Source organism: Pteropus medius, unplaced genomic scaffold (genome assembly GCF_902729225.1).
Source record: "Pteropus medius unplaced genomic scaffold, Ma_sr-lr_union100, whole genome shotgun sequence".
NCBI classification, from domain to species: Eukaryota; Metazoa; Chordata; class Mammalia; order Chiroptera; family Pteropodidae; genus Pteropus; species Pteropus medius.
In genome coordinates, this window is record NW_024342467.1 from 14,471,759 (window position 1) to 14,498,022 (window position 26,264).

General features: G+C 34.1%; 1 protein-coding gene and 1 pseudogene across 2 annotated transcripts in view; one reads left to right on the forward strand and one right to left on the reverse strand.

The window, feature by feature from the left end:
• Positions 1 to 2,805: 2,805 nt before the first annotated feature.
• The window catches only part of TAX1BP1 (Tax1 binding protein 1), a 68,085-nt gene continuing 44,626 nt past the window's right edge, over positions 2,806 to 26,264 (forward strand). For both annotated transcript variants that reach the window (XM_039862619.1, XM_039862620.1), the window contains exons 1-5: positions 2,806 to 2,945; positions 9,056 to 9,221; positions 12,618 to 12,720; positions 17,407 to 17,594; positions 21,562 to 21,720. In XM_039862619.1, the coding sequence (XP_039718553.1) occupies positions 9,063 to 9,221; positions 12,618 to 12,720; positions 17,407 to 17,594; positions 21,562 to 21,720 (609 nt within the window). In that variant the 5' untranslated portion in view covers positions 2,806 to 2,945; positions 9,056 to 9,062. The remainder of the gene's footprint in view (positions 2,946 to 9,055; positions 9,222 to 12,617; positions 12,721 to 17,406; positions 17,595 to 21,561; positions 21,721 to 26,264) is intronic.
• On the reverse strand, positions 15,948 to 16,063 carry LOC120602650 (uncharacterized; annotated as a pseudogene).

The window sequence follows — 26,264 nt, forward strand, 5'->3', positions numbered from 1 at the left end:
TTGGTTAAATTTTGTTTTTTAACAAAGGGCAAGTGATTTAACTTTTCTGAGCCCACACTCCCCTGCAAAACGGGGAAAATACCTTATAGGATGGCTGTGAGGAGGGGAGACAACCTATGTGTCCAGCAGAGTGCCTGAAAAGCACTGGGTACTCTGTGGATGGGAATTATTAATTTTTGTTAACAGTCTTCTCCCTGTCTGACTCCTTTGCCTAAGCTGTTAGACCCTGACTTGAAGCCTTCCTTTTACCTTTTCATCAAGACCCCACTAACTTTAACAATCTAGGCCTACCTCCTCCAAGCAGTGTACTGCTCACATAAGCCTATACTGAATTCTCCAATCTGAGTATCTTATTTCATATTTTATTTTTACAGTATATTTTATAGTCACCTACATGTTCATGGATTCATTTATTTTTTTCCTCTTTGCTATCAGGAATTCTTCTAACAGAGAAACAATGTCTTTTTAGACATTTTCATAACCAAAATACAGGATAAGTAGTATGTGATATGTTAGGACAATTGCTTAGAAACTACTTGAATTATTCCAGAATTATTATGGGATACTAAGAGGTTTACTTTCCAACAACTCTTTGAGCAGGTCTACGATCTCTTATTCGCTATTTTGAAATTCAAAAAGCTTTGAAAATAAATTTTTTTTTTAACATTTGGTGACAAAACCTATCCTGACCTAAACTCATTTGTCAATAAAACGTGACCTGATCCTGAGGTGGCCAAATGGCAAAACCTGTTCTGAACCGAAGTAAGATTATATGCTTTATTTCTCCTACTTACTAGTGTGATAGTCATAATTTTTCCTGAAAAAATGTTAACTAGATTACAGAGTGCTGCCTCAGACTTTGTGGGATGTCATGTAACAAGATATACTTTTTTAAAGTATGAAAAATTCAGAATCCTGAAGCCTAAAGTTTTCATATAAGGGATTATGAATCCATATGTCTTATAGCCCTAGTACACTACTATACGTAAAATAGGCTTTTTAAAAATTCAATTAAATACTAAAATGATATATATTTACCTCGCTGGGAGAAATACTGCCTAAAAATTTGAGGGATTATTATTAATAGGACTAAAGCAAGTTAAAGTTCCTAAATGAATACTTCCATGGGGGAAAATAAGGTCTAAAAAATCAAGAAATTATTAAAAATAACAAAATAAAGTAAAAATATCTGCACGGAAATGTTTTTCAATTACGGCTTTTATTAAGTGTATTGTTTTCTGATTTTATTAACTGAAAATTGTAATTAGAAATTTACTACATGTAAATAAATGTCATTAAAAATGCAAAGAGTGACTCCTCTAAAAAATTGTGCTCATAAAGTCAATTGCTATATTTACATTTAAGGGACAGGTATTTCTGATACCAGTTGCAAAAGGCCACATACTGTATGCTTCCATTTATATGAAATGTCCTGGCAAATCTACAGAGACATAAAGTAGATTACTGGTTACCTAGGACTAAGAGGTGAAAGGGGGAAAAAGGGTTGTAGAGAAATTGGAATGACTGCTCCTGGGTACTTCTTTTTGGGGGTAATGAAAATGTTCTAAAAATGACTGTAGTGACCAAAAACGACTTTACTTTGTACACTTTAAATGGGTGAAATTGTGTGGCATGTGAATTAAAAAAAAATACAAAGAGCGACACCTCTGAAAAACGGTGTTCATAAAGTTCACTGCTATATTTACATTTAAGGGACAGGTATTTCTGCTACTAGAAGGTTGCTACCAGTAACATCAGTGATTATTGATATCACACTGTTTTCTTCATCTGTAAAATGAAGAGGTTGAGACTAAATGACCTATAAAGGTTCTTCTTTAATTCTATGATCAAGTGGGATATACAGAACAAGACCAAGTTCAAAGATCTCAGTATATAGAAAATCAGTCAGCAAATATTGAGAACTTATATTATTGAAGGTAATCTTAATTATGTGAAAGTGAAGATGAAAGTATATCAAAGAGGAGTTTGTAGTGCTGTACTTAGGAGGTGCTTCAACGTCTAATGTGATCTAATTTATTACCCTTATCTGGTGATATTGCAAATTTTATCAGGTTTTATGGCAACCTAGAAATATGATGAACAGAACACACTTGCTTCTGCGGAGTTAAGATTCAAACTAAATGCCTAATATAGGAAACGATAACCTAAAGTCAAAAGCGATTTTATAAATTATAATTGAAAAGAAAATACAGGACAAATTCACAACACACAAAATAACACAGATAACGAAAGCAGTTAACACTCATAGAAGTGCTGGCAGAAAGAGGCCACTGCTGGAGCAAGAGGAAATAGAATCATAGAGCATTAGAATTGAAAAACTCCTAGGAGAGACAGTAAATAAGAACAGGAGTAGGAGACAACAGGAGTAGGGGTCGCAGCCTCAGCGGTGTGGTCGCTTACTTCATTTCTCGGGTTTACTTTCTGATCTATAAAATGAAAGGATTCGCTTAGACAGATTTTTAAGAACACGACATGGTAATACGCCGCTCGGCTACCCTTGACCACTTAACTGGAAAGTTGCTTAACCTTCCGGTGAAGTAATATTTAAAAAGTAAAAACTGCAAGTTCAAACGGACCCTGTTTGGTTTTGACTAGGTCTCTGAGCGAAAAGGACAAGACCGAAGAAAGAGGAGCAGCCGGATCGGAGAAAAGGTTCGGACTCGTAAGGGTAAATAGGATAACCGCTGGTAGCGAGACCGGCTGGGGGAGACCCGGCTCCCAGGGCCCCGGAGACGGCGGCGGCAGCGGCGGCGGAAGGGGCGGAGCCGCGGGCGGAAGTGGCGTACGCCGGCATCTGGCTCCAAGGGGGAGGGTAGCCGGTCGCTGGAGGCCGGCAGTGGTGGCGGAAGAGGTTGTGCGGCTGATGGCGGCTCACGCTCGGAAACCTCTCTAAGGCTCCCGCTCTGTCCGGGAGCCCCTTACTGGTAAGCGCTGTCCCCGTCCGCCATAGCGCCCTGTGCGGGGCGGCCTCCAGCTGAAACCCTTTGCGGGCTTGTGAGACGCCCCCGCAGCTCCTAGAGTCTAGGGGCCTGGCCGGTCTCAGGAATGGTCTCCGTGGTGATGATGCAGCCAAATGACGACGCTTTCCTTGCCGAGGACAAACCTTTCCTCCCGGACTGGGATTATGACGGGGTTGTGGGCGACTTCGGTTAGCAGTGGAGTTGGAAAAAGCGACGAGTGGCCGCCCCACACGGCGGGGAGGCCCCGAGATAGGCCTTCGCGATTTGGGGGAGGCTTGTGGAATGTGGGCTCTGGAGGGGGACATGGGGCGCGAGCGGCGAGTGACCGGGGGGACCCCCAAAGAAGAAACTGGCTCGCCCGAGGCTCAGCGCTAGGGTGAGTGTTTTGAGGATAGGGTGGGTGCTGTGGCCGTGGGAAACTTGGGCAGACATCTAGGTCGAGTTCGGAAAGGACGCCCGGGCTTGTTCGTGCGGAGTGAAACCCGTGTTTTGGTTTGATTCGCTTGGGGAGAAGGAGGCGGAGACTGCCTGCGCTGCTTACGTTGGGGGGCCGCGGGCGGGGTTAGCTGCTCGGGCCGGATCTCCTGTCTCACCTGGGTCATGTTAATGCTGTTTTTCTTCGTCTGTTTATGAATGGTCCCTACGCCGAGTGTCCCCAGGGATCTTAACAGATTTTTTTTTGGCGAGAGTCACATCTTTCTTTGCTGAGGCAGCTTTTCTTGATTTCACAAATCTTTCTCCAGCCCAGCACCCCGCAGGTCTGCAGTGTGTGGACAGTCCTGACAAAGCGTTCCTCGCTTCGGAGCATCTTTGTTTAAAGATTAGGGTGCGCATGGGTGTATTGATAAAAGTATAATACCTTGTTGATAACCTTTTGTTTAAAAACACTGGCATTTGACTTTCTACATAAATTGGGTTTTAGGTTTCACAGTAGTTATGAATTACTGTTACGTCAGGGATTTAGATAGGAAGATAAGTTTTCAACTGTGCATGCTTCTAATTGCAAAATTTCTGCAAACTGCACAGTTACTAATTAAAATTGTGGGGCTCTATTCCAAAAGCATTTAAAGAAGTTATTTGAGTAACCTGCTACTCTGAAAGTAGGGTGATTGCCCTCAAAGTACTATTCAGGTATGGAGGAGGGCTGAGGTGAGGCTTTTGTTCTGTTCTTGATTTCTTGAGGGCTTACTTGATTGTTAGAAGTGACTTCTTAAAACTTCAGAGAACATTTTACTGTATTTTTGATTTCTACTTATCCATTATCGGTGCAGCCATTTTTGTAGAATTAGCCAGTAAATACTTTTTCCTCAACGAAATAACAGGTATTGTGGAATTCTAAATTTCAACCTTTTTAATGGTGTTAAATATTTATGAAAGATCCTAACAATGCTTTTCTATACTTCTTTGGGAGAATTACCTCACAAGTGAAGTTTATTGGATTGTAGTTTTTGGAATTTGGATACTTCTAAGTGAAATTTTGGCTGTATGCACTTACGGTTTTTAAAGTTTATTTTGCCCCAAGTAAACCCTTAATGGAAGAAAAAAAATTTCTCCCCTCTAATGTATATGGGCCAAGATCATAGCGTTTTATAAACTTTTAAAATAATCTAAAAAGTAAGAAGTGGTGTAACACCTGGGCAGAGTGTAGCACCATTCACCTGTAAAGAATTCTGGAAATAGGCTTCTGTAAGTGCAGATTTACGGATTGGTGGTTTTGCTTCGGCTTGCCTTCCAGAAAGATTGCTAATAACATTTTTCTGGCCTGTAAACCAGCTGACAGTCTTTGTTTGCGTTAAAAGTATGAATAATTGGAAACTATTCGAATGTCAGACATTTTTTCCTTCAGATATTTGTGTATCCTATAGGACCGAAATTTGGAGATAATTATAAAAAAATATTTTTAACTGAAAAATTTAAACTTTCGCTGTTAGCCAGATTTATTACTAATCTTTATTTGCTCTGGTTTTACTAACTTTTATTATGGAAATTTTCAAGCATGCACAAGAGGAGAACAAACAGTAGAAGGATCCACTGTTTTGCTAATCTTGTTTTATAATCCTCCCCCAACACATTTTTTCCCCTGGAGTTTTTAAAGCAAATCTGAGACATCGGGATATTTCACATAGTTTACCGTGTTTAACTGATAAGGGCTTTGAAAAAATACAGCCACCATAATACTATAACACAGAACAAAATTTCCTATTTCTTCTTGAATTCTGATTGTTAGAACTGGCAAATTATATAAAATATTTAAATTTAAAACTTATTTTGATTTTGTATGTTTAATGCTTAGAAGTTTTTGTATGATCCGTTTTCTACTTTAACTAAGGCTTACATATTTGGGCTAGTCATGTAAACTGAATTACAGGAGCCACTGGAAAAATACTATCACAAAAGCCGGATCTGTTTTGGGCTTGATAAATTCTAACAGGAGGAAGTAAAGATAACTTTTGAAATGCCTTTTTTCTCCCAAATTTATTTTAGCTAGTTAACTGAATGCCCAGTGCATATTGTTTATCTTCAAATACTGATGACTCCCCCAAAAAACAAATTGGATTTTGGACCAAAGACTTTATAGTATGAAGTTTACAGCATAACACATTAAAAAGGAACTCTGGAGATGTTAGAACTTTAGGGAATACATTAGGAAACATGGAAGGAGGGCACTGCAGACAGCACGTGTATGCATTTCAGACTTTGTTTCCCAGCCTAAGTTATGGTTCCTTTAATTCTTGACTGGGAAATTTTTACTTAGCCTTGGCTTGCATCTTGATGTACCCATGTTTGTACTTTAGAGAATGGAATGTACCGTGGAGATGTACTTTAGAGAATGGGAAGAAACATTTGGTGGTAAAGCTGCTTCCACTTACCTTTGTGTGTGGGGGCTATATTTCCCTTCTCCAGCTGAGTGAGATACAGTTCTTTTTCTCATGATGTTTGTGAAGCTACACTTCCCAACCATTACCACAAGGTGATGCAGTGACTTTGCACATTACTTCCCACAGGGTGGTTGTGAGTGCACTTACGTGCGTGCGAGCATACTTAGTGTATTAATCAGCCTGTGGATCATCTCGATACATTGGCATTCTCAGTGAATTTCAGTATTTTTGTAAGCATGCCCATCTTTTCACTCTTATCTGTGTGAGGAGTGAAACAAGAACTGAATGGGAATTAGAAACTTAATTTTACTGTGTAGAGTGGGTTGATACGTGTTGTAATTACATTCAGATTACATTTATCCGCATTTACTGCTTTACCACTAGAAGATATATTGGAATTTAATAAAAAAAGTAAGAACGTAATGAGTGGAATGACTTGTAAAATTTCTGTAGTTGTAATCACATCGAAATTTTTAAGTTATTGTTGGAGAGGGATTAATGAAGATTATTACTAGGATGAGCACTTGTCAGATTACTCTTTAGATATATAGGCATCATGCGTATATTTAAAGTCTGATGTTAAGGTTTTCTTTAAGAAACTTGAATTTTGGGCAGAAAGTTTAAAAGGAAATTTCATGTTAATATGTTTGCTTAAAAGAATGAAAATATTATATATTCTGAGAAAAATATAGTCAGAAGTCATTTTAAAAATATTCTTAATGAGTAAAGACCTAAGTGTATGGTGTGTGCTTTTTGAGTCCTTTTTGATCCATTTATAAGCATATATACACATAAACACATGTATACTTTCATGCTATTTTATACTTTAAAAACTTCAATGAAGTAAAAGTGTAAGGCGAATTATGGATTTTTAAATCACTGTTGTACTTGAGGTTAAAAATTTAAATGCCACTGCCTTGTTTTATAACATAATTATAGGTTTGTTGATTTTGTTGACCTTAGGAAATGTGTTAAAAAAATTTCATTCTTAAACCGCTTCTAATTAAAAACATGGGAAACTCATTCTAAACTAGCCTTATTCTCCTTACTGAATATCTTCCTCAGAGAAACTTAAATATTTATTCTCTTTGTAGAAATATATTACTGATTCACTTGCTTCAGGTTATTTAGGTAGTTGCATCTATTAGAAGCTGGTTCAATTGATTTAGCTATAGTTTCCCTTATTGGTATTTTATAACCAGTAGTGAACACTTTTTTCAAAACCAAAATCTGGATGGGGTTTTCCCTTCTTTATGAAACCCCTGACTTGCATAGAAATTATCTTTAGTGACTTCATGAGCATAATGACATCCCCTTGAACCCAGATTAGTTTAGACAATTCAAGGGAACAAATAGAACTCTTCAGTTATTTTAGGCAGAGTTCCCAGGGTCTATTAAGTGCTACCTTTTCATTTTCCTGAAGGTTTTGGGTTACCAATTGGGGAGTATTGACAGTTCAGTTTTTCTGTGAAATAGGATTGCTGGTTATAGAGCCTTTTTGTTAGTGTAGAGTAGTGGAAGATCGCTACTGAATGCACTGTTTTTACCTCTGAATTCTGGGAAACCTCAGGTGCGAAGAGTCTAATAGACAACTAACCTGGTATTCTACCACAGTGGCTTCCAGGTTCACAGTTGACAGTCTCTTTATGGAATACCCACTATATTGTTTCGGTAAAGCAGTACTTTGATCATAGCAGAAGCAGAGAAGATACATGAAGAAAAGTGGATATTTTCTAAGGTGCTCGTTATTTCAAAACTTTAAAAATTTGCCTTAGTATTTTCAAACAGGTCAGCAAAAGAAACAGTTGTAAAAGCATATTATCTTAGATCTTCCTAATAATAAAGACTTATTAATAATTGTTAAAATACGAGTAGAGTCTTACCACTGTGCTTGCCTTGTAGAAACTTCATTGGTTTGTGAACTAGATTAATTTGGTTAGCAAAAATCTTGACCCAGTTTTCCCTATTACAGAGAATCCTGTTTTGATGACTCAGAAGCTGGTGCCATAGGGCCAGTGTTATAATTTAAGTGTACAGTAGAATCGGTGATTGTACTGAGCCGGTGACACAGTGTATCCATGGCTTTTTAGAGTAAATCCTCAGTCATATCCTTTTTCTCAATAGTAGAGTACAAAATATGGGAAAAATTTGGATCCTGTAGATTTTCATAGTCTGCTTTAACCATTTATCTGCTATCCAGTTCTTGGTGTTCACTAAGCCAGTAAGCATTTACTGAATCTATAATAGATTTTCTGCAGTATGTATTTAATTGACACTATACATTTAAAAAATGTGTGTTTATTTTAATCAGTAAGTATGTGGAAATCAATGGGAAAAAATATGAATACTGGAAGTCAAGGCAGGGTCATTGAACCCACAATGAAAGGGTAGAATTGGTATAAGCAGAGAGGAAAAAATAGGCTGAACTATTTCAAGTAGGCCAGGTGCGATTTTATGTGGTTTGAGGGATCTGAACAAGTGTGTACCAGAAGCCAAAGAAGATGGGATGGGTCTGGGCATCTGTGGAAATGAGTGAGAGATGATAATGGAGACCTACGTTGTTGAGTTGGGTCAGAGTATAATTAGTGGTTCTTTGTTCTGGCCACATACCGGATTAAGATTACTTGGGGAGACTTTAAAAGAAAGATGAGTATACACACCCAGTTCCAGACAGTCATCATTGTCTTTTTTTTCTTTTAAAGATCCCTAATGATTCTAATATGTAGCCAAGGTTGAGGAAAGCTGCTGGGGGTTGGGGGAGGATCATGGAGATGGGTCAGGAATGCAGGCACAGAAAGATTAGCAAAAGAACCTAGAACCTAGAGGAGGATGGAATGTCAGATTAGGGAGGAAAATAATGAAGTTCAAGGGTCCAACATAGAACCTCTTGGTTACAAAAGAAGCAGAGGGCTAGCTAGCTAAACTTTTCAGTAGAGTTGATGGTTTGATATTGGTTTTTAGATTTTTTTAACACCTATGCAACTTTCTGAGCCATATGGAAATTACTTCCTGGTTTTTCTGTTTTTACATTTAATCTCATTTTTAAGGAGGAGTTCTAGTATTCAGAAGCATATGTCTTTTCAAAAAATTATGACGTAAATATATATGTAATTTGCATTCAGTGATACATATTTTCTGAAGCTGTAAGTTTTTCTTAGATAGGATTATTCATTTTGTGTGATTCACTTGTTTCAGATTCACAATGACATCCTTTCAAGAAGTCCCACAGACTTCCAACTTTGCCCATGTCATCTTTCAAAATGTGGCCAAGAGTTATCTTCCTAATATACACCTGGAGTGTCATTATACCTTAACTCCATATATCCATCCACATCCAAAAGATTGGGTTGGAATATTCAAGGTAAGAAAAACTGTCTGCATATTTCTTTCATCTGGGTACTCTTTTTTTTTTTTTTTTTTAAACAGGTTGATCAGTAGTTTATACTAGCCTTGTCACTATATTAAGGGTCATTTTTGAAAATGTCAAATGTAGTACATTTACATTTGTAAATGCAAACATTTTATATAATGAAATATTTAACAGTTGAAGATAGTATACAACAAATGCTGGGAACTTCAATGCAGGCTTTCCTCTCTATTATCAAAAGGTTAATAACTTTATTCAAGGTCCTGTGAAAAATTTTTCAGAATCTTCTTCTTTTTCCATTTTCTCCCTTCCTCACCTGAAAAAAGATCTGTTTGTTTGGGTTACTATATCATTTACTATCTTTTCTAGTCATTTATAATTTCATATAGCTCTACAACCATGTTGTTATCTCTTCTATTTTCCTATATTTAAATATTGCTCATATTGTCTTACACTTTTATGAGACTGTTCTGTTTTATATGACTTGTAAATTCTTTGATGGCAGGAGTCCCATTTCTTATATTTTGCCAGTCATTTTGTATAACATATGCTTGAAAATTACGTTGAGACTATCATCACACTGGTGCTTCCTGTGCTGGAGGTAGGTTTTCTGGTAATTTTAACTCTTCAGAATGTAGTGAAGAACCAAAACATAAAAGAAGAAAGTAAAAATAATTATTTTGAGCAGTCAAAATAATGTTATAAATGTTTAAACAATAAAACTTTTTTCCTGGTTTACTCTAGATTCTCAGAGTCAGTTTATTTTAGATATGATTTTAATGGTCTCGAAATTTTGATAGTTTGGGTTGTATAAGGTAAACAGCAAAGTAGAAAGAAATGAATAGTGGTTAGAATGAGGTGCACTGAGAATATTCAGAAGTGAAAGTCCAGCCTAATAGTGAGGAGGGCTGAAAACCTATATTGGACAAAACAAAATTTTTGGCATTTAATCATTTAATATTTCAGTTCCTATTTGAATCTCTCATTCCTCGATGTTGCTGGATAGAGGAACTATTTACTGTTAGAGAGAGAGAGAGAAGAGAGAGAGAGAGAGAGAGAGAGAAGAGAGTGTGTATGTGTGTGTGTGTGTGTGTGTTAGGCTTGTCAAATTCTAAAATGCAGTTGCGTTGATAAGCATTTTATGAAATCAGTGTATCAGTTTTGACATGTGAGGTATGGGTTTCAAGTTAAAGATACTGACGGAGAAGTAGTGTTTTCTGCAATAGTGGGTCAGAGAGGAAGAATTGAACGGGGAATTGAGATTGAGAGAAGGGCATTGCTGTCGGGAAAATGTTACAAGCAAAGGCATAGAGGTGAGAATGTTCGTGATAGTGAGTCAGTATAACTAGAACGTTAGCTTCATTTAGGGAAGTGGAGGGAGAAGGGTTGGAATTAAGCTTCATTCTATCTATTGGGTTGGTATATTCAAAGTAAGAAAGGAAGACCTTCAGTTTTAGGCTAAACAGTTTGTAGGCTTTTTTCTTCCCGGCAGTGGGAAGTCTTTGCAAATGTAGGTATATAGACTCCGTGTTGGAAGGAAGAAAGTGGAATTTCAGAAAGTATGAGAGTATTTTATATTTTGACGGAAGAGTGAGTAGTGTCTTGGTGGTTTAGAGCTTAAACTTCAGGTTCAGATCTTGACTCTGCCATCTACTGGCCTTTTCCTAGTTTCTTAGTTTCTGAGATGAGGATAGTCATATTTACTCCAAAACAAACATTCAGTAAACTATCTGTTACTGTTATTCCCGGTGTCACTTGAATCAGAAATCTGTAATTGTGTTGTTAGCATTTTTGTGTGTCAGCCATCACAAATAAATGGCACACTCAGCCCTTCTCTTGTCTCCCTTGCCCAGGATAGAACCTATTCATGTAGGGAGATTTTTTTCAAGAACGATATGGCTGTAGATAGTATTTCTTTCAAGATTAGCGTATGGACAGGGACAAACTTTATTATAGATGGGCTCTTTTTAATAGTTGGTAGAAACATTAGGGGATATGAAATGAGGGACAGAACATTGTAGAGTCAAGATCACTGTCCTTAAGTCTCTGTCCTTGGATATTAATGAATGGTGACATTTAGTGAACACTGATATGCAAGGCACTGTGTTAAGTGTTAAACTGGGATTATCTCATTTAACACACATACAACTAGTCTGAAGTCATAGCTAGTAAGAGATTTTTTTCTGGCAGTCTGAGCTTAATTCCTTAATCGTTACATGCTCTTAATCACTACAGTATATTGTGCTTACAAAATCTACCACTTATGGAGTTCTTACCATGGGTCAGGCACTCTTAAGTGCTGCTTTTATGTTCATCTAATTTAATCCTTCTAACGATTCTGAGGAAAAACTCAAGCCTTAGATTCCTTAAGCTTCTTATCTGTAAAGAGATGAATGTTATAGTGTCTTTCAATAGTTTTGACCATGACACACAGAAATAAATGAATTCTGTGATTCGAATCAGCATAGTTTCTTGTAAATACACCTGAAACAAATTTTCATGAATCAATGCTTAGCCTTCATGCACTCTGATACTCTTGAATTCTATATAATTAAAAAATAAATGTCAAAAAAAAAAAATGTAATGAACCACTAAATTGATAATGTGAATTCCTACTGGGTCCGTGACCTACAGTTTGAAAACACTCCTTTAGAGACTAAAGATTGCTAAGATTCCTCCTACTTCAGTATTTGGTAATCTTTAATCCTAGGTTAATCAGAATTATAGAACATGTATAATCTAACTCCGGACATTCATAATTTCTTGTAATATTACTGGCAAATGGATATTTAACATGTTTTAAATGTCTCTGATAGGTGTTTAATACAGTACAGTCCATCTGGAAAATACAGATAAATATGTAATGTATATAATCATGTTCTAAGTTGAACAGTGTTTTGGAGTTAGGTGGGACGTAAGTGGTCTATTCGTATATGCAAACATAAAGACCTTTTTAAAAAATTTACCAATTTGCTGCAGGCAAGACTTGCTAAAAATGAGAGATTAATGAAGTTAGTGGATTTAAGGGGGAGGGGGAATCTAATTAAACACTTAAATTTCAGGCATAAAATAAGTTTTAAAAACATGTTTAGTGAATTCGAATTTTAAGCAAAACATAAGTTTTCATATTTGGTACTAAGATTTTCCTTGAAAAATTAGATATCAGATTACATTTTAATATATAGTAGAAATTCAACTGTTCAATTTATATAGATTTTTATAGTATTAGATTATAGCTTAATAAAATCCTAGAATTTGATATGCTTGTTAAAATACTATGTTTGTAAACATATTAACACATGTCTTTAGGATGCAGTAAAAAACAATATGCTGTAAGATATCACTCTAATGTTAACTTATTTAATAATATCCATGTTTTTGTTGTTTTAGGTTGGATGGAGTACTGCTCGTGATTATTATACATTTTTATGGTCCCCTATGCCTGAAAATTATGTAGAAGGATCAACAGTCAATTGTGTATTAGCATTTCAAGGTATGAATAGAAAATTGCAGAACTGGATGAAATTAGATATTTTATTGCCATTAAAAATGTATACCATTGTAATTATCTACTTAGGCATATCCGGCATATTCACAGTTGAAACATTTGGTTAGCAAAAGTCTTAAGAATGTAAATATCTAGTATAGGCCACATGGTATTTTTATGTAGACATTGCAAAGGTTTTTGCTCGTTAACCTTCATTGAAGAGTTGGTTTCTTTTCAGATCTTTTGATGATTTTTTTCAGATGAGAAAACAATGCCTTTACTGATATTAGCATAACATAACAAATTAGAGGTGAGAAAAATATTTTACATGAAAGCCATAAAGATGATTAACAGTATTTAGAGTAGTTATATTGATTCTTTAGGGAGAGTTGCCTATAAAATGGATATAAGTGATTAATATAAAATTCATTTTTATCTTTATTATATACAGTTTTAAAAAAATACTCATATTTGGAAATCTGTCACAGGATTCGCTGTAGAGTGATTTTGTATTATAATTATACTGACTTTGGGTTGTATTAAAGCAAATTCTTAGTCTTTATGCCATTGATTCTTTTTAGTCTGGTGAAACTAATAAACTCTGTGTCAGTATAATACACAAAATTCATAGAATTACAAAGGAAACCAATACTATTTTATTGTATGGATGTAACAGTTTGTTTATCCATTCATCTATTAAAGAACATCTTGATTGTTTCCAAGTTTTGGCAGTTGTAAGTAATAAGCATTTATGCACAAGTTTTTGCGTGTATGTAAGTTTTCATCTCATTTACGTAAATACCAAAGAATATGATTGCTGGATCATTTGTTAAGAGTATATTTAGTTTTGTAAGGAACCGCCAAATTGTTTTCCAAAGTGGCTGAACTATATGCATTCCCACCAGCAATAATTGAGAGTTCTTGTTGTCCAACATCTTTGCCAGCATTTGGTGTTTAGTGTTTTGGATTTTGGTGGTTTTTTTGTTTTTTTTTTTAAACTTTATTCTGAGGTTCATACTGTATATGTTTTTGTGGACATCGGTTGGCAATGTGGACCACACGGAGCTTGCATATATAAAAACATTTCCTCATATGCTGTGTCAAGAAACAAATATTCAGAGAAAAATTTGTACTGTAATATAGGCAAAGATTTAGGTTTTCAGGTTTTATGGATTAAGAAATACTACAAATTATATGTGTAGTTTGTCTTTTAATTCTTAGTCCTTTTTAAAGATAATCAAATTCAAGAGTGCATATTGGAAGTAATTTTATTATTACAGTATTTGTTTTTAAAAGCTGTGGTTTATTTCCAGTCATTTTTAATGTGGTTAGTCTTATAATAAATAGTTAATTTTCTGAATTTGTTATAGTGACTAATGCATTTATTTTTTAGCGACTTAACAAAAAGCGTAAAACCAATAAAAAAGACACCTAGTTTATGTTTATACTTTAAAAGCATTTTCATGGGAGCTAAGTATTAGTGCAGTAAGTTTTACAAGTTTTTGAAAACTTATGTTAATTTTTACTTTGAAATTGACACATAAAAGTCTCTCCCTCCCTAGAATTAGTTTGTTATATAGAGAAGTCAAGATAGTCATGAAAAACTTAGCCATAGACTATTAGATGTAGGAGGGATTTTAAGCACAATCCGAATCACTTTGCTCATTTTATGAATGAGTCATGAGAATCCTGAAATGCAAAATTTAAAACAACTAACAAAAATACATAAATGTAATTGTTTGCCTCATTTATTTATTATAATTTGACTGATTGCTAATGTCACAGACTATAAAATTTGGCTCAGTTTGGTTTCTATTTTTTCCTATTTTATTTTCAATGTTATTAATCTTACAAGAGCCTTTTTAAGATAGCTTTAAATTGCAACTCTGAATAACTACATCTTGTACTGCAAATGGTATTTGCACCATATTTTTTAGTATTTGTGAGATTTTAAAATATCAGACCTTGAATATCTAGTTTGTAGAATTTCTAATGTCATGATATCAGAACTGATTAGTCACAGTATATTTTTGTTTTCTATTTAAGCTTTAAATAAGTCTAGTGGCCATTTGCAAAGTTACTGAGCCATGGATTGATAGATTTAATAGTAGCTATCTGAAGGGTGGGTGGGGTTTTTAAAAACTTTAAAAAATATATCACCAGATGTACCTTCATATTTTTAAAAAACTTTATATTTTGAAATAATTTTAGATGTAAAGATGCAAAAATAGTACACAGAATTTTCCCTATACTCTCCCAGCTTTTCTTAATGTTAACATCTTGTATAACCAATGAACATTTATTTTAAAAACCAGGAGTTTAACATTGGTGTAGAGTACTATGGACCAAAGTATAAACCTTACTCAAATTTCACTAGTGTTCCTAATACTGTTCTTTTTCTCTGTATTTCTCTTTTTCTCTTTTCTTGTATTCGGTCCAAAATCCCACATTTAGTTGTCATGTCTTCTTAGTTTCCTCCATTGTGTGATAATCCTCATTCTGTCCTTGTCTTTCATGACCTTTACATTTTTGAAGAGTACTGTTCAGTCTGTTCAGTTTTTTTTTTTCCTGTGGGATGTTTCTCATTTTGGGTTTGTCTGATGGCTTTCTTATAATTAGATCTAGGTTATACATTTTCAGGAAGAATACCACAGAAGAAATGCTGTACCCTTTTTAGTACATTGTGTCAGGGAGTACTTGATATCCATATATCTTATTACTGGTGATACTAATCTTGATCATATGGTTAAGGTGGTGTCTGCTGGGTTTCTTTACTGTAGAGTTAGTAGTTTTCTCTTGGTAATATTATTGGGGAGCTACTTTGAAACTAAGGAAATACCTTGTTTCTCCTCAGACTTTAACCCACAAATTTTAGTGTCCATCACTGGATCTTGTCTGAAACAGCATTGTTGTGTTTGCCTAATGATGCTTTTCTATTTTCAGTCCTTGTATTTATTAGTTGGAATTATGTTAGGAAAAGTCTCCTTCTCATGTACTTACGGATATTTATTTTCTTCTATAGAATAAAGTCTAATACTATCATGGCTTTGTTGCTCAGGTTGGTTTAGCTTTCTTTGGCTATGGTATTAGTATTTTTGAGATTTTAAAATATCATACTTTTAATACCTAGTTTGTAGAATTTCTAATGTCATAATATCGGAACTGATTTGAGTATATTTTTGATTTCTATTTGAACTTTTTATTTTATTACTATTATTTTTTATTATTATTTATGCCTATAGCACTTGGTCTTCCTAGGTGGTCTCCCATCCAAGTACTAACCAGGCCCAACCCTGCTTAGCTTCTCAGATCAGACATTGGGCTTGTTCAGGGTGGCATGGCCGTAGACCATGGACGGTGTCTCCACTGGGGCTCGAACCCAGGACCTTCTGCCTGTAAAGCAGATTTGCTAACTGCTACACTATGGAACCATGTCCTCTCTTTAAACTTTTTAAGTAAGCCTAGCGGCCATTTGCAAAGTTATGTGTTTTTTTGGACATTCCCTTCCTTCCATAATTATTTTTTAAGGACTTCTTTCTTATTTTCAAGCACCAGAATATGTTCTAGGCCAATCTTGTATTTTTTTTATGCTCCTCCTTGTTTTTAAGGGAAAAGGCTATTTTTTTAAAATAATAAAGTAAAGTAAAGTAGATATCATAATAAGGAGTTTGAAAATTTTAAGGTACGAAAGAATAGCAGGCATAGTGATTACAGATTTCTGGGTAGATATTACTATCCAAGGTGTATGGTGAATATATTCATCTTTGTATGTTCATTTCACAATCATTGAATGCTTCATTTTTACAAGTCATTCTGGAGGATTCCAGAATTTTTATGTTTATTATATATCTGCCCTCAGTATTTCTTGAGGTCTTGATATAGGATATAAAGCACGCGTGTAATGAATAGTAATGCAGCGTATACTGTGGAGCTTATTTTAAATGAGAAAAATGCAGTGGGAGCTTCGGAGAGGAGAGAGATTAATTTTGAGCTAAGATAATCCAGCAAAGTTTAAAAGCGAGGGTAACAATTGAGAGAAGGAACAAATATTAAACAAATTGTCAGATAGTGAGCTAGATGGTATGAATACATTATCTATACTTTGGAACTCAGGTAGTTGGCTTCATGTCTATTTTACTGGGCTTCAGGGAGGTTAAGTAAATAATAGTGGTAGAGGTGGAATTCCAGAATTAATCCATGTAGTTCCAAAGCTTATTTTTGTTCTACAGCACCAGTGGACCTCATCCTCTTTTCCGACTTTACACAATTCACATACGTAGCCTATTCCTATTGTTAATATCTCCCCCTTTAAATGTAGTGATTGTCAAATTTGACAGATTTCTTTAAATGGCATTCTCACCCCCAGTCCTCCTAGATTTTTATGTTGATTTCTTCTCTCACTCTTCTAGCTTCTTTCTCATTGAAAACTACATACTTGACTCTCCCGGATAAGTTACTTTAGCTCTAGGGAAGATTTGGGGAAAGGATATTCTAGGAGTATAAACTTAAGACTAAGGAAAAATTTAGGCAGGTTAAGGGAAGAAAGTCTAGTTTTGATCACTTATGAAAGATAGGAGGAAAGATATCCTAAAGGCCTAGAACAGGTTTAGGAATGAGAGGAGATGGCAAGTATTGTTAAATTACATAGAAATAACACTAATTTCATAATATTTTTTGTTAACTTCCTCTTAGGGTATTACCTTCCAAATGATGATGGAGAGTTTTATCAATTTTGTTACGTTACCTATAAGGGTGAAATTCGAGGAGCAAGTACACCTTTCCAGTTTCGAGCTGCTTCTCCAGTTGAAGAGTTGCTTACTATGGAAGACGAAGGAAATTCTGACATGTTGGTGGTGACCACAAAAGCTGGTCTTCTTGAGGTTGGTACCAACAGTGAGCTGGTGCTATATAAATCATTGTAAGACCAGAGCATGTGAGGACATGTGATGATTGCCATTTTAAGAATTTGCGGGTTATATGAGGGTACAACCTAAAAATCAAATGTTTTTTAAATAAAATAATGAGCTTAGCATCTTGTTGTTGAAACACTTTAAAACTTTTTCTGTCACAATTATGTTATTGATTTCACTGTGGCAGGGACTGTCCCTAGGGTCTTTCATTATTTTGTGTATGGTAGATCTGCAGTAAATAACCATTGAGAGAATTTAGAACTACAGCTTTCCTGATATTCTCTCAAACTAACCTTTCTTCTTTGGTGGCCTACTCCATTGATTGTGGAATAGTACAGATTTGGGGGTGAAACTGGAGGGAAAGTGGTGTAAGACAATAAATCTGACTAATTGGATGTGAACTTCATTTTACTATACCATAAGCGTGCTCTGTCCCAAGCGTGGTGGTAAATCAGGGAAACTTTCCCAGTCTCTAAGTTTAGGTTGAGCATTTTTAGAATGATTTCTTTTCCTTGTTCATCTGATCAAATAAATAAGCTTATATTAACCATAATTAAAGAAAGGTGAACATCATCTTAATATTTTTTTAATTTTGGAGTCATTAAATTGGTTCCATTAGAAATTTACTGTGTAGACGGCCTAATAATGCCTTATGTCTTAATATTTAGTAGTTATTGAAGAAGAAAATAGAACACTCTTATTTTAAGATACATGTCAATATCTTTACCCTAAACTTAAACTAGAACATTACCTTCGAGTTTCTGTGAAAAGTGTCTTTAATTGGTTCAGCATACATTTTTGCTTAATTTATATTCATATTTAGTCTGTGGCAGGTCATTGCTTTTTCTTTATATTCAGATGGATTTTTTTTATATATAAATATTTTATGCCTTTGATTTTATTTACCTTCAAAAACTGAGGCTAGGGAAAAAGGTCATAGATAAAATAATGACAGTAGAACTAAGAAGGCTAGAAGGAACCAATCACTTTTTACTGTGAATTCTTTCATATCTTCCCTTCCCCTTTCCAAAAATTCTTCTCTTATCTTAAATAGAGAAATGTAACTTTTATAGGGTGACTGAAACATTTAGCCTGGTATTCGAATGCTAGTCAAAGATGCAGAAACAAGCTCAGCTCTTAAGAAGAATGCGGATAGTTTATATTGCAGCTTTTTGAATACTTGTTAGACCACCCCGATTTCAGGGCCTCCAACAGAAAAATGGGCGATTTGGCATCTACATTTCTCTTTTGCTCCTTTTCTAATCGGGACATGCACAATTTATTTCACTTCTTCCTACTCCTAAAAGTTACTTTATAAAGAAAATTTTAATTGTATTCTCTTAGGGAAATATTTCTGAGCTAAAATATTTTTATATTCTGACCAGTTTTGGACAAGTCTTTTAAATTTCTACATTCATTAAAATCTTTAATGATTTTATGTAAACCTGCTCAAAATTAGACATCTGGGTACTGTTGACATTAAAAGTAATTAATGAAAACATCCTTCAGTGTATGAACCCTTGACTAGATCCTAGATTTTTATGGACTATTTATTGGATGTTATAAAATTATTGTTAATTTTTCTTAGCTCTTATAATGTTAGTGGTCGAATAGGAAACTCTTCTTATTAGAAGATGGTTTCTCTGAGTACTCAGGGGTGAAGTGTTTGTAATTTCATATTAAATGCTGTAGGCCTCTCCACCCCCCAGTCCAAATTACATAATAAATATAAGTACTATGTATAAAGGGAGATAAAATAAACATGGCAGAATATTAATCAGTGAATTTAGGTTATGGGTGTATGGGTGTTCATTATCATATTTTAACTTTTGTGTGCTTGAAAGATTTTAAAATACAAAATTGGGGGCAAAAATTAGACTTGCATACATTTTTATTTAATTTGAATTCCTTTTAAAAATTTCTACTTAAGGTTCAGTAAACTCTTCAGAAAGTATGTGCCAGTTAGTGAATCACTGGGGAAAAAAGTGGTTCTTTTATGATGTTTCTTTTGCATTATGCCAAGATGTATCTTTATTTTTAAGCTTGCAGAAAATGTACAGCCAAAATTATTTTTTAAAAAAAGGAAAGGTATAAAAAAAATTCAGCGAATAAACAAACTTTTCTCTTTTGAGGGCATTTACTCCTGTCATTTGCATTTGATGTAATGAATGAGTTAGAAGGGTTATTCTAAAAATTTTTGATCCTTCAGCTTTCATAAAAGCTATTTTAATCATGGATCCTGTATGGAGGGGAAGACATTTTTAGCTAGATGTATGATTCCTCCTTTGTGAATTCTTTCCTCTTAGTGTCCATTCTTCCTCTATTAGAATCAATGATTTTATTCTGTGAGAGAAATAAACCATTTTATTTATTATTACTTTAGGTCCCTTAATTTAGTAAATTTTAGAATGTTGGAGCTTAGATTTTCCTGTACTAAATAACTATTAGTGTTCCCATAAGAATCAGTTATGTATTTTTACAGTCTGTAGTTTTGTCCTAAAATTTGTGTTTACTTATAATAAAGTTTTAGTTCAGCCAAATGGAGGCCATTGTATATAGAAATTTATTCCTTAGTACCTTATTTAAAGAACCAAAACTTTTATTAATAATTCCATAGATGAAGGCCTTATATAACATATGAGGATGTTTTTGATAAGATTTAATGATTTCCCATAGATTTGCATTCAAGAACAGGTACACATTTTCTTGATTATTGACTCAAGATGAGAAAAGCCCAGAATTAAGTCACTAGGGAACTTTATGCCTTAATTTTAATGTTGATTTGAAAAGTAACTAGCAGGCAATTTCGTGATAAAATTCATTGATTTTGTACCTTTTTTTGCTTTATTTTTCAGTTACAGTTGACATTCGATATTAGTTTCAGGTGCACAGCATAGTGGTTTGACGTTTATATAGCTTACGAAGTGATCCCCTTGATAAGTCTAGTACCCACCTGGCATCATACATAATTACTACAATATTATTTACTCTGTTCCTTATGCTGTACTTCACATACCCTTGACTATTTTGTCAGTTTGTACTTCTTAATCCCTTTCCCCTTTTCACCCAGACCTCTGACCCCTCCCTACCAATCTGGCAGCCATCAGTTTGTTCTCTATATCTATGAGTTTGTTTCTGTTTTGATTGTTTATTTTTTTTAGATTCCACATATAAATGAAATATATTTTTCTTTGGCTATCTGACTTATTTCACTTAGTATAATGCCCTCTAATTCCATCCATAATGTCTGAAATGGCAAGATCTCATTCTATATATGGCCGAGTGATCTTTTGTTATGTATATATGTACCACATCTTTATCCAGTTGTCTATTGATGGACATCGTTAAGGTTGCTTCATATCTTGCCTGTCATATGTGAAATGTCCTTTGTCTCTTTTTATAGTTTTTGTTTTAAAGTCTGTTTTGTTTGATATAAGTATTGTTGTTCAACCATTTTATTTCTGTTTGCATGAAATGTTTTTACATCTCTTTACTTTCAGTCTGTGTGTCTTTTGATCTGCAGTGGGTCTCTTGTAGGCAGCATGTGTATAGGTTCTTGTTTTCTTCTCCATTCACCCACCCTGTATCTTTTGATTGGAACATTTAATCTATCTACATTTAAAGTAATTATTGATAGGCATGAAGTTATTGCCATTTTATTCATATATTTGATCTTTTTTTTCCTTTTTAAAGTTCCCTTAACATTTCTTGTAATAGCTCTTTGGTGGTGTATTTCTTTAGCTTTTTCTTGTCTTGGAATTTTGTATTTTTTTAAATGTTTTTTCTTTGCTTAACCAAAAGAAAGTTTAAATTTATGATTCATGAATTTTTCTAACTGAATGCTAAAAGAGGCTCATTGATGTGAAGTAGATAATATGTACAAGTTCTTTCTATGAATTCTTTTGCTTTTTTGAAATTTGAGTTTTTTGTTTTATAGTTGAAAATTGAGAAAACTATGAAAGAAAAAGAAGAACTGTTAAAGTTAATTGCCGTTCTGGAAAAAGAAACAACACAACTTCGAGAACAAGTTGAAAGACTGGAAAGAGAACTTAACCATGAAAAAGAAAGATGTGACCAACTGCAAGCAGAGCAGAAGGTTGGTTTTGTCTTGTGTAACTGATTGGAATTGACATAGTATAGTGCCTGAAACTCATATTTTTTCAAGAGCTGAACCAGTTAAAGTGAGTGAAAACCATGTGTTGAAAAACAGTAACATTTAGATAGATATTTATATAAGAACAAGTCAGTTTCTGTCAACCTCTGCCACAGCTTCTTTTATGTTGTAAATGATTAAAATTTTGGATTTTTATTCCAGACTTGATGTAGTCCCTGACAAGTGTTACTAGATGTTTTGCATATAATTGTAGAATATTTGATTGATTTTGAGGGAGAGGGGCTGGAAATACAATTAGCAATAAGAAACACTGAATAAAGGGTAAGTAGAATAAAGTAGTTAAAATACTTTTCATGAAAGTAGAATTCAGTGAAATAAGATACAGTATTAGACAAAATTTTGAAATCTTTGATTTGAGAAATTCTATAAATTATTCTAAAAACCTAATTAATATTGGTGCAGTTTCTTGAGCTAAAAAAAAGAGAAGTATAAAACTGGTTTCTTTAGAGATGCAAATGGATTTGAGTTAGCTGAAAAAAGTAGAGGAAAAGAAATCACCTACTCATTGATTTGTTTATTTAATATTTTCACAAGAAAAGCGATTTGTTTTGACATATCGCAATCTAACTTATAACTAATTGGATACACTATGTCCATTGATAGGATTGATGTATTGTTCCCAATGGATGGGGTCTGTTCCATTCTTTTGTTCAACAGGGCCCAGAGCAGTTGCTTAATAATTGTAATTCGAACTATGAGTGCAGTAATTTCAACCATTTTATACTCCAGTGGAGTGGTTGTATATTGCACACCTGTGCTGAGATGTCCAATAGGGCTTAAATCCTGAAAAGATTTCTCTTGCCTTGTTCTATTTGAGGATTGCTTTTTTGAGTTGGAGCATGTACAATTGTAAATCTCCTTATAAACATCTGTAAAATCTTTTGTCTTTATTACCTTTAGCCTTTTTAATTTAAAATCTGCAGTTATTCTCCCAATTTTACTCTTGGGGAACACTTGGAATTCTCCAGTAGAGGTATGCTGCAGTAGAAGTATCCTGTAGTAGGATCAGAATGTTCTGTTTGGCTAAGGAATTATTTATTTGAACTTTTTAAGTAGATGTACTAAATATTAAAATATAAAATCTCATATGTGCCTGCCTTATTAGTACATTCAGCTAAGTTTTTTATTGAATTGTTTTAACTCCCTTTCTGTCTTGTGTAGTTATTTACTCTTTTCTCTCTACTCTTCACACATTTATTATTTGAACCTGGATTTGGCAGTTTCCAGATAGGAATGCCAACTTTTTTCACTGTATTACAAGCCAAAAGAGTAGAGGTGAGATAGAAGATGACTCACAAAAATGGCCCATTGCAGCATGTACTTAGCCCGAGATGAAGAATACCCTGAAACGTGGCCTTTGATGTTTCGACTCTGATCACCTTGAAATCTAAGGAAAGAATGGATTATTGGGAGAATAGGAATGGCAGAATGCCTTCCGTTGTGTGGAATTACTCCTGTACATCAGGCCATGCCTCTGGTCCCATCGAGTATTAGCTAAGATTTAAACACTCGCAGGTTCTCTCTACTGTCCAGCTGTCAAAGGGTTAAATACTATAGACAAGATCAAAAGCTTATTCCGATAGACTTAGAAAGTGTATTCTTTAATGTGGATAGTATATGATGGATATACTTACTAAAACAATATTGCTTAGACGACAAAACCATGTTACGGACTGTTTTATATATTCATATTGTTTTGGTTCTTAAGTTTCACAAACTAAGTTTGGTACACTGAGATGTTACCAGCATTTGGGAGTTAACCACAGCTATAGTATATATAGGAGTGAGAAAACATAAAAGGCCATTCATTCATGTTTTGGTGGCTCTGGCTAGTATGGACCTCTTCAACTATCTTTATATTTTTGGTTTTCTCTTCTCTGTACCTTTATCATTGCATTGGATACCCAGTTTTGGGCTGCTTAATATATGGAATTAACCCAATTGCTTAATACATATTTCATGTGGAATTGCCAAAAATCAATTTTGAAGTTGTGACATCATTGAATTTTTTTTATTGTCATTGAGAAAAAAGACATAAAAGTGTAATTTTAATGTGTAGGGGGTGATGGTTATAACTTATGTGTATATAGTAATAAATTTCTTTAAAGCCAATTATTTTTATTTTGCACCTTTTTTGCTAGTAATAGTTTATATTTTGTTTCTAAAGTATAGGTACATTTATGTACTTTGAACTAGCTCATCTTTGTATGGATTAAGACAAGTGTAAGATGAAATATTTTTATACTGTATTACATAAGACATTGAATATATTTTTTATTTTTCTTTTAGTTTTATTGAGGTATAATTGACACAATTGTAAAATATTTAAAGTGCAGGTCATGATTTGATATATGTATACATTGTGAAGGGATTCCTCCCATCTAGTTAATGAACACATTCATCAGTTCTGATTTATCTTAAATTCTCTCTCAGCATATTTCAGTTACAGTGTTAAGTGTAGCCACCATGTTGTACATTAGATCCTCAGACCTAATTCATCTTATACTTGAAACTTTATACTCTTTTATCAGTCTTTCCCTACTTCCCCTACCTCCCATCCCCTCACAACCACTTTTTTACTCTCTACGAGTTTGACTTTTTATTTGTATTTCACAATAAAAGTGATACTATGTAGTGTTTGTCTTTCTCTGTCTGGCTTATTTCACTTAGCCCAATACCCTGAAGGTCCATCCATATTGTTGCAAATGGTAAGATTTCCATCTTTATCATAACTAAATATTGTATTTTAGATACTGTACCATACCTTTATTTAGCTGTTGACACTTAGGTTTTTTCCATATCTTGACTGTTGTGAATAATGCTGCACTGAACATAGAAGTGCAGATATCTCTTCCATTCTTGTTTTCATTTCCTTTGGATATATACCCAGAAGTGGGTATATTGCTGGGTCATAAGGTAGTTCTATTTTTAATTATTGAGTAACCTCTATTGTTTTCCATAGTGTCTGCACCAGTTTACATTCCCACCAACAATGCATAAGGGTTCCCTTTTCTCTACATCTTCTCCATCACTGTCTTGTTTTTTTGATGACAGCCATTCTAAAAGATGTGAGGTGATATCCCATTGTGGTTTTGATGTGCATTTTTCTGATTAGTGATGTCGAATGCCTGTTGACCATTTGCATGTTGTCTTTGGGTTCCATTCCTCTGCCCCTTTTTAAATTCGATTTTTTTTTCTATTGAGTCGTGTGAATTCTTTATATATACTTTTGGATGTCAATCCCATATCAGATATTTGATGTGAAAATATTTTCTCCCATTTTGGAAGTTACTTTTTCATTTTTTTTTGTTTCCTTTGCTGTGCAGAAGCTTTTTAGTTTGATGTAGCTCCATCTGTTTATTTTCGCTTTTGATGTCAATCTAAAAAAATCATTGCCACAACCATTGAGCTTGTCAAGGACCTTACTCTGTTTTTTTCTTTGAGGTGGTTTATGTTTTCAAGTTTTAAATTTAAGTCTTTAATCTATTTTGAATTGGTTTCTTGTGTATGGTATAAGATAGTGGTCCATTCTCATTCGTTTGATTGTGGCTATCCAGTTTTGTCAGTACCGTTTATTGAAGAGATAATCCTCTTCCCGTTACATATTTTTTGGCTTGTCGTAAATTATTGACCATATATGCTTGGGTGTTTTTCTGGGCTCTCTGTTTCATTGATTGTATCATGTTACGTATTCACGTGTAACAGATCATTATAACAATACACGTAAACCATTCAATTTCATTAAAATAAAAGGCAACTTAATATAAGTAAAATTATGCTATCCTAAGTGTTTTCTTATTCCTTATCTCTTTAAAAATATATATGCAACCCGGCATTAAAATTATTTCTCTATGGAATGTGTATACACATTCAGGAAATAATTTAGACATTAGGTAGTATTTGTGGCCTTTCTTCACTCTCTTCTCTCTAACCAAAACACTTAATCCTTTGATCTGATGTTCTCTTAGAAAGGTAGAATTTAAGTTTCTTTGCTCATGGCATATTTTTGACAGTAGAATTAGTCTTCATTACATTTTATTGTATTTAAACTTTACCCTTTTGGAATATGAACAGTATTCTTTATAGATATTTTTGTAGTGGATTTCTTGTTTTTGTTGTTTGAATAAAAGTATAAGGCTTTCTCAAGATAAATTTGAAGTATATTACTGAAGAGGTTATATGAATATTTGCTCTTTAAAAATGTTTAAATTCACAGATGTAAAATAAGTTGAAATGAATCCACTAAAATAATATGTGATTTCAATCAGTTTAGTTTACTAAAACAACACAGTTGGAACTTAAACAGATTGTTTTTATGGGGACAGTGAACAATTGCGTAATTATTATTTATTTTATTTTTGCCTTTTAGCCCATTATTTTGATGCCGTGAAGGCAGTTTATTATTGTACGTTGTTGTCAGTTATATTTTTGTCTGTTAAATTTCTAGAAACCAGAGAAGATACATT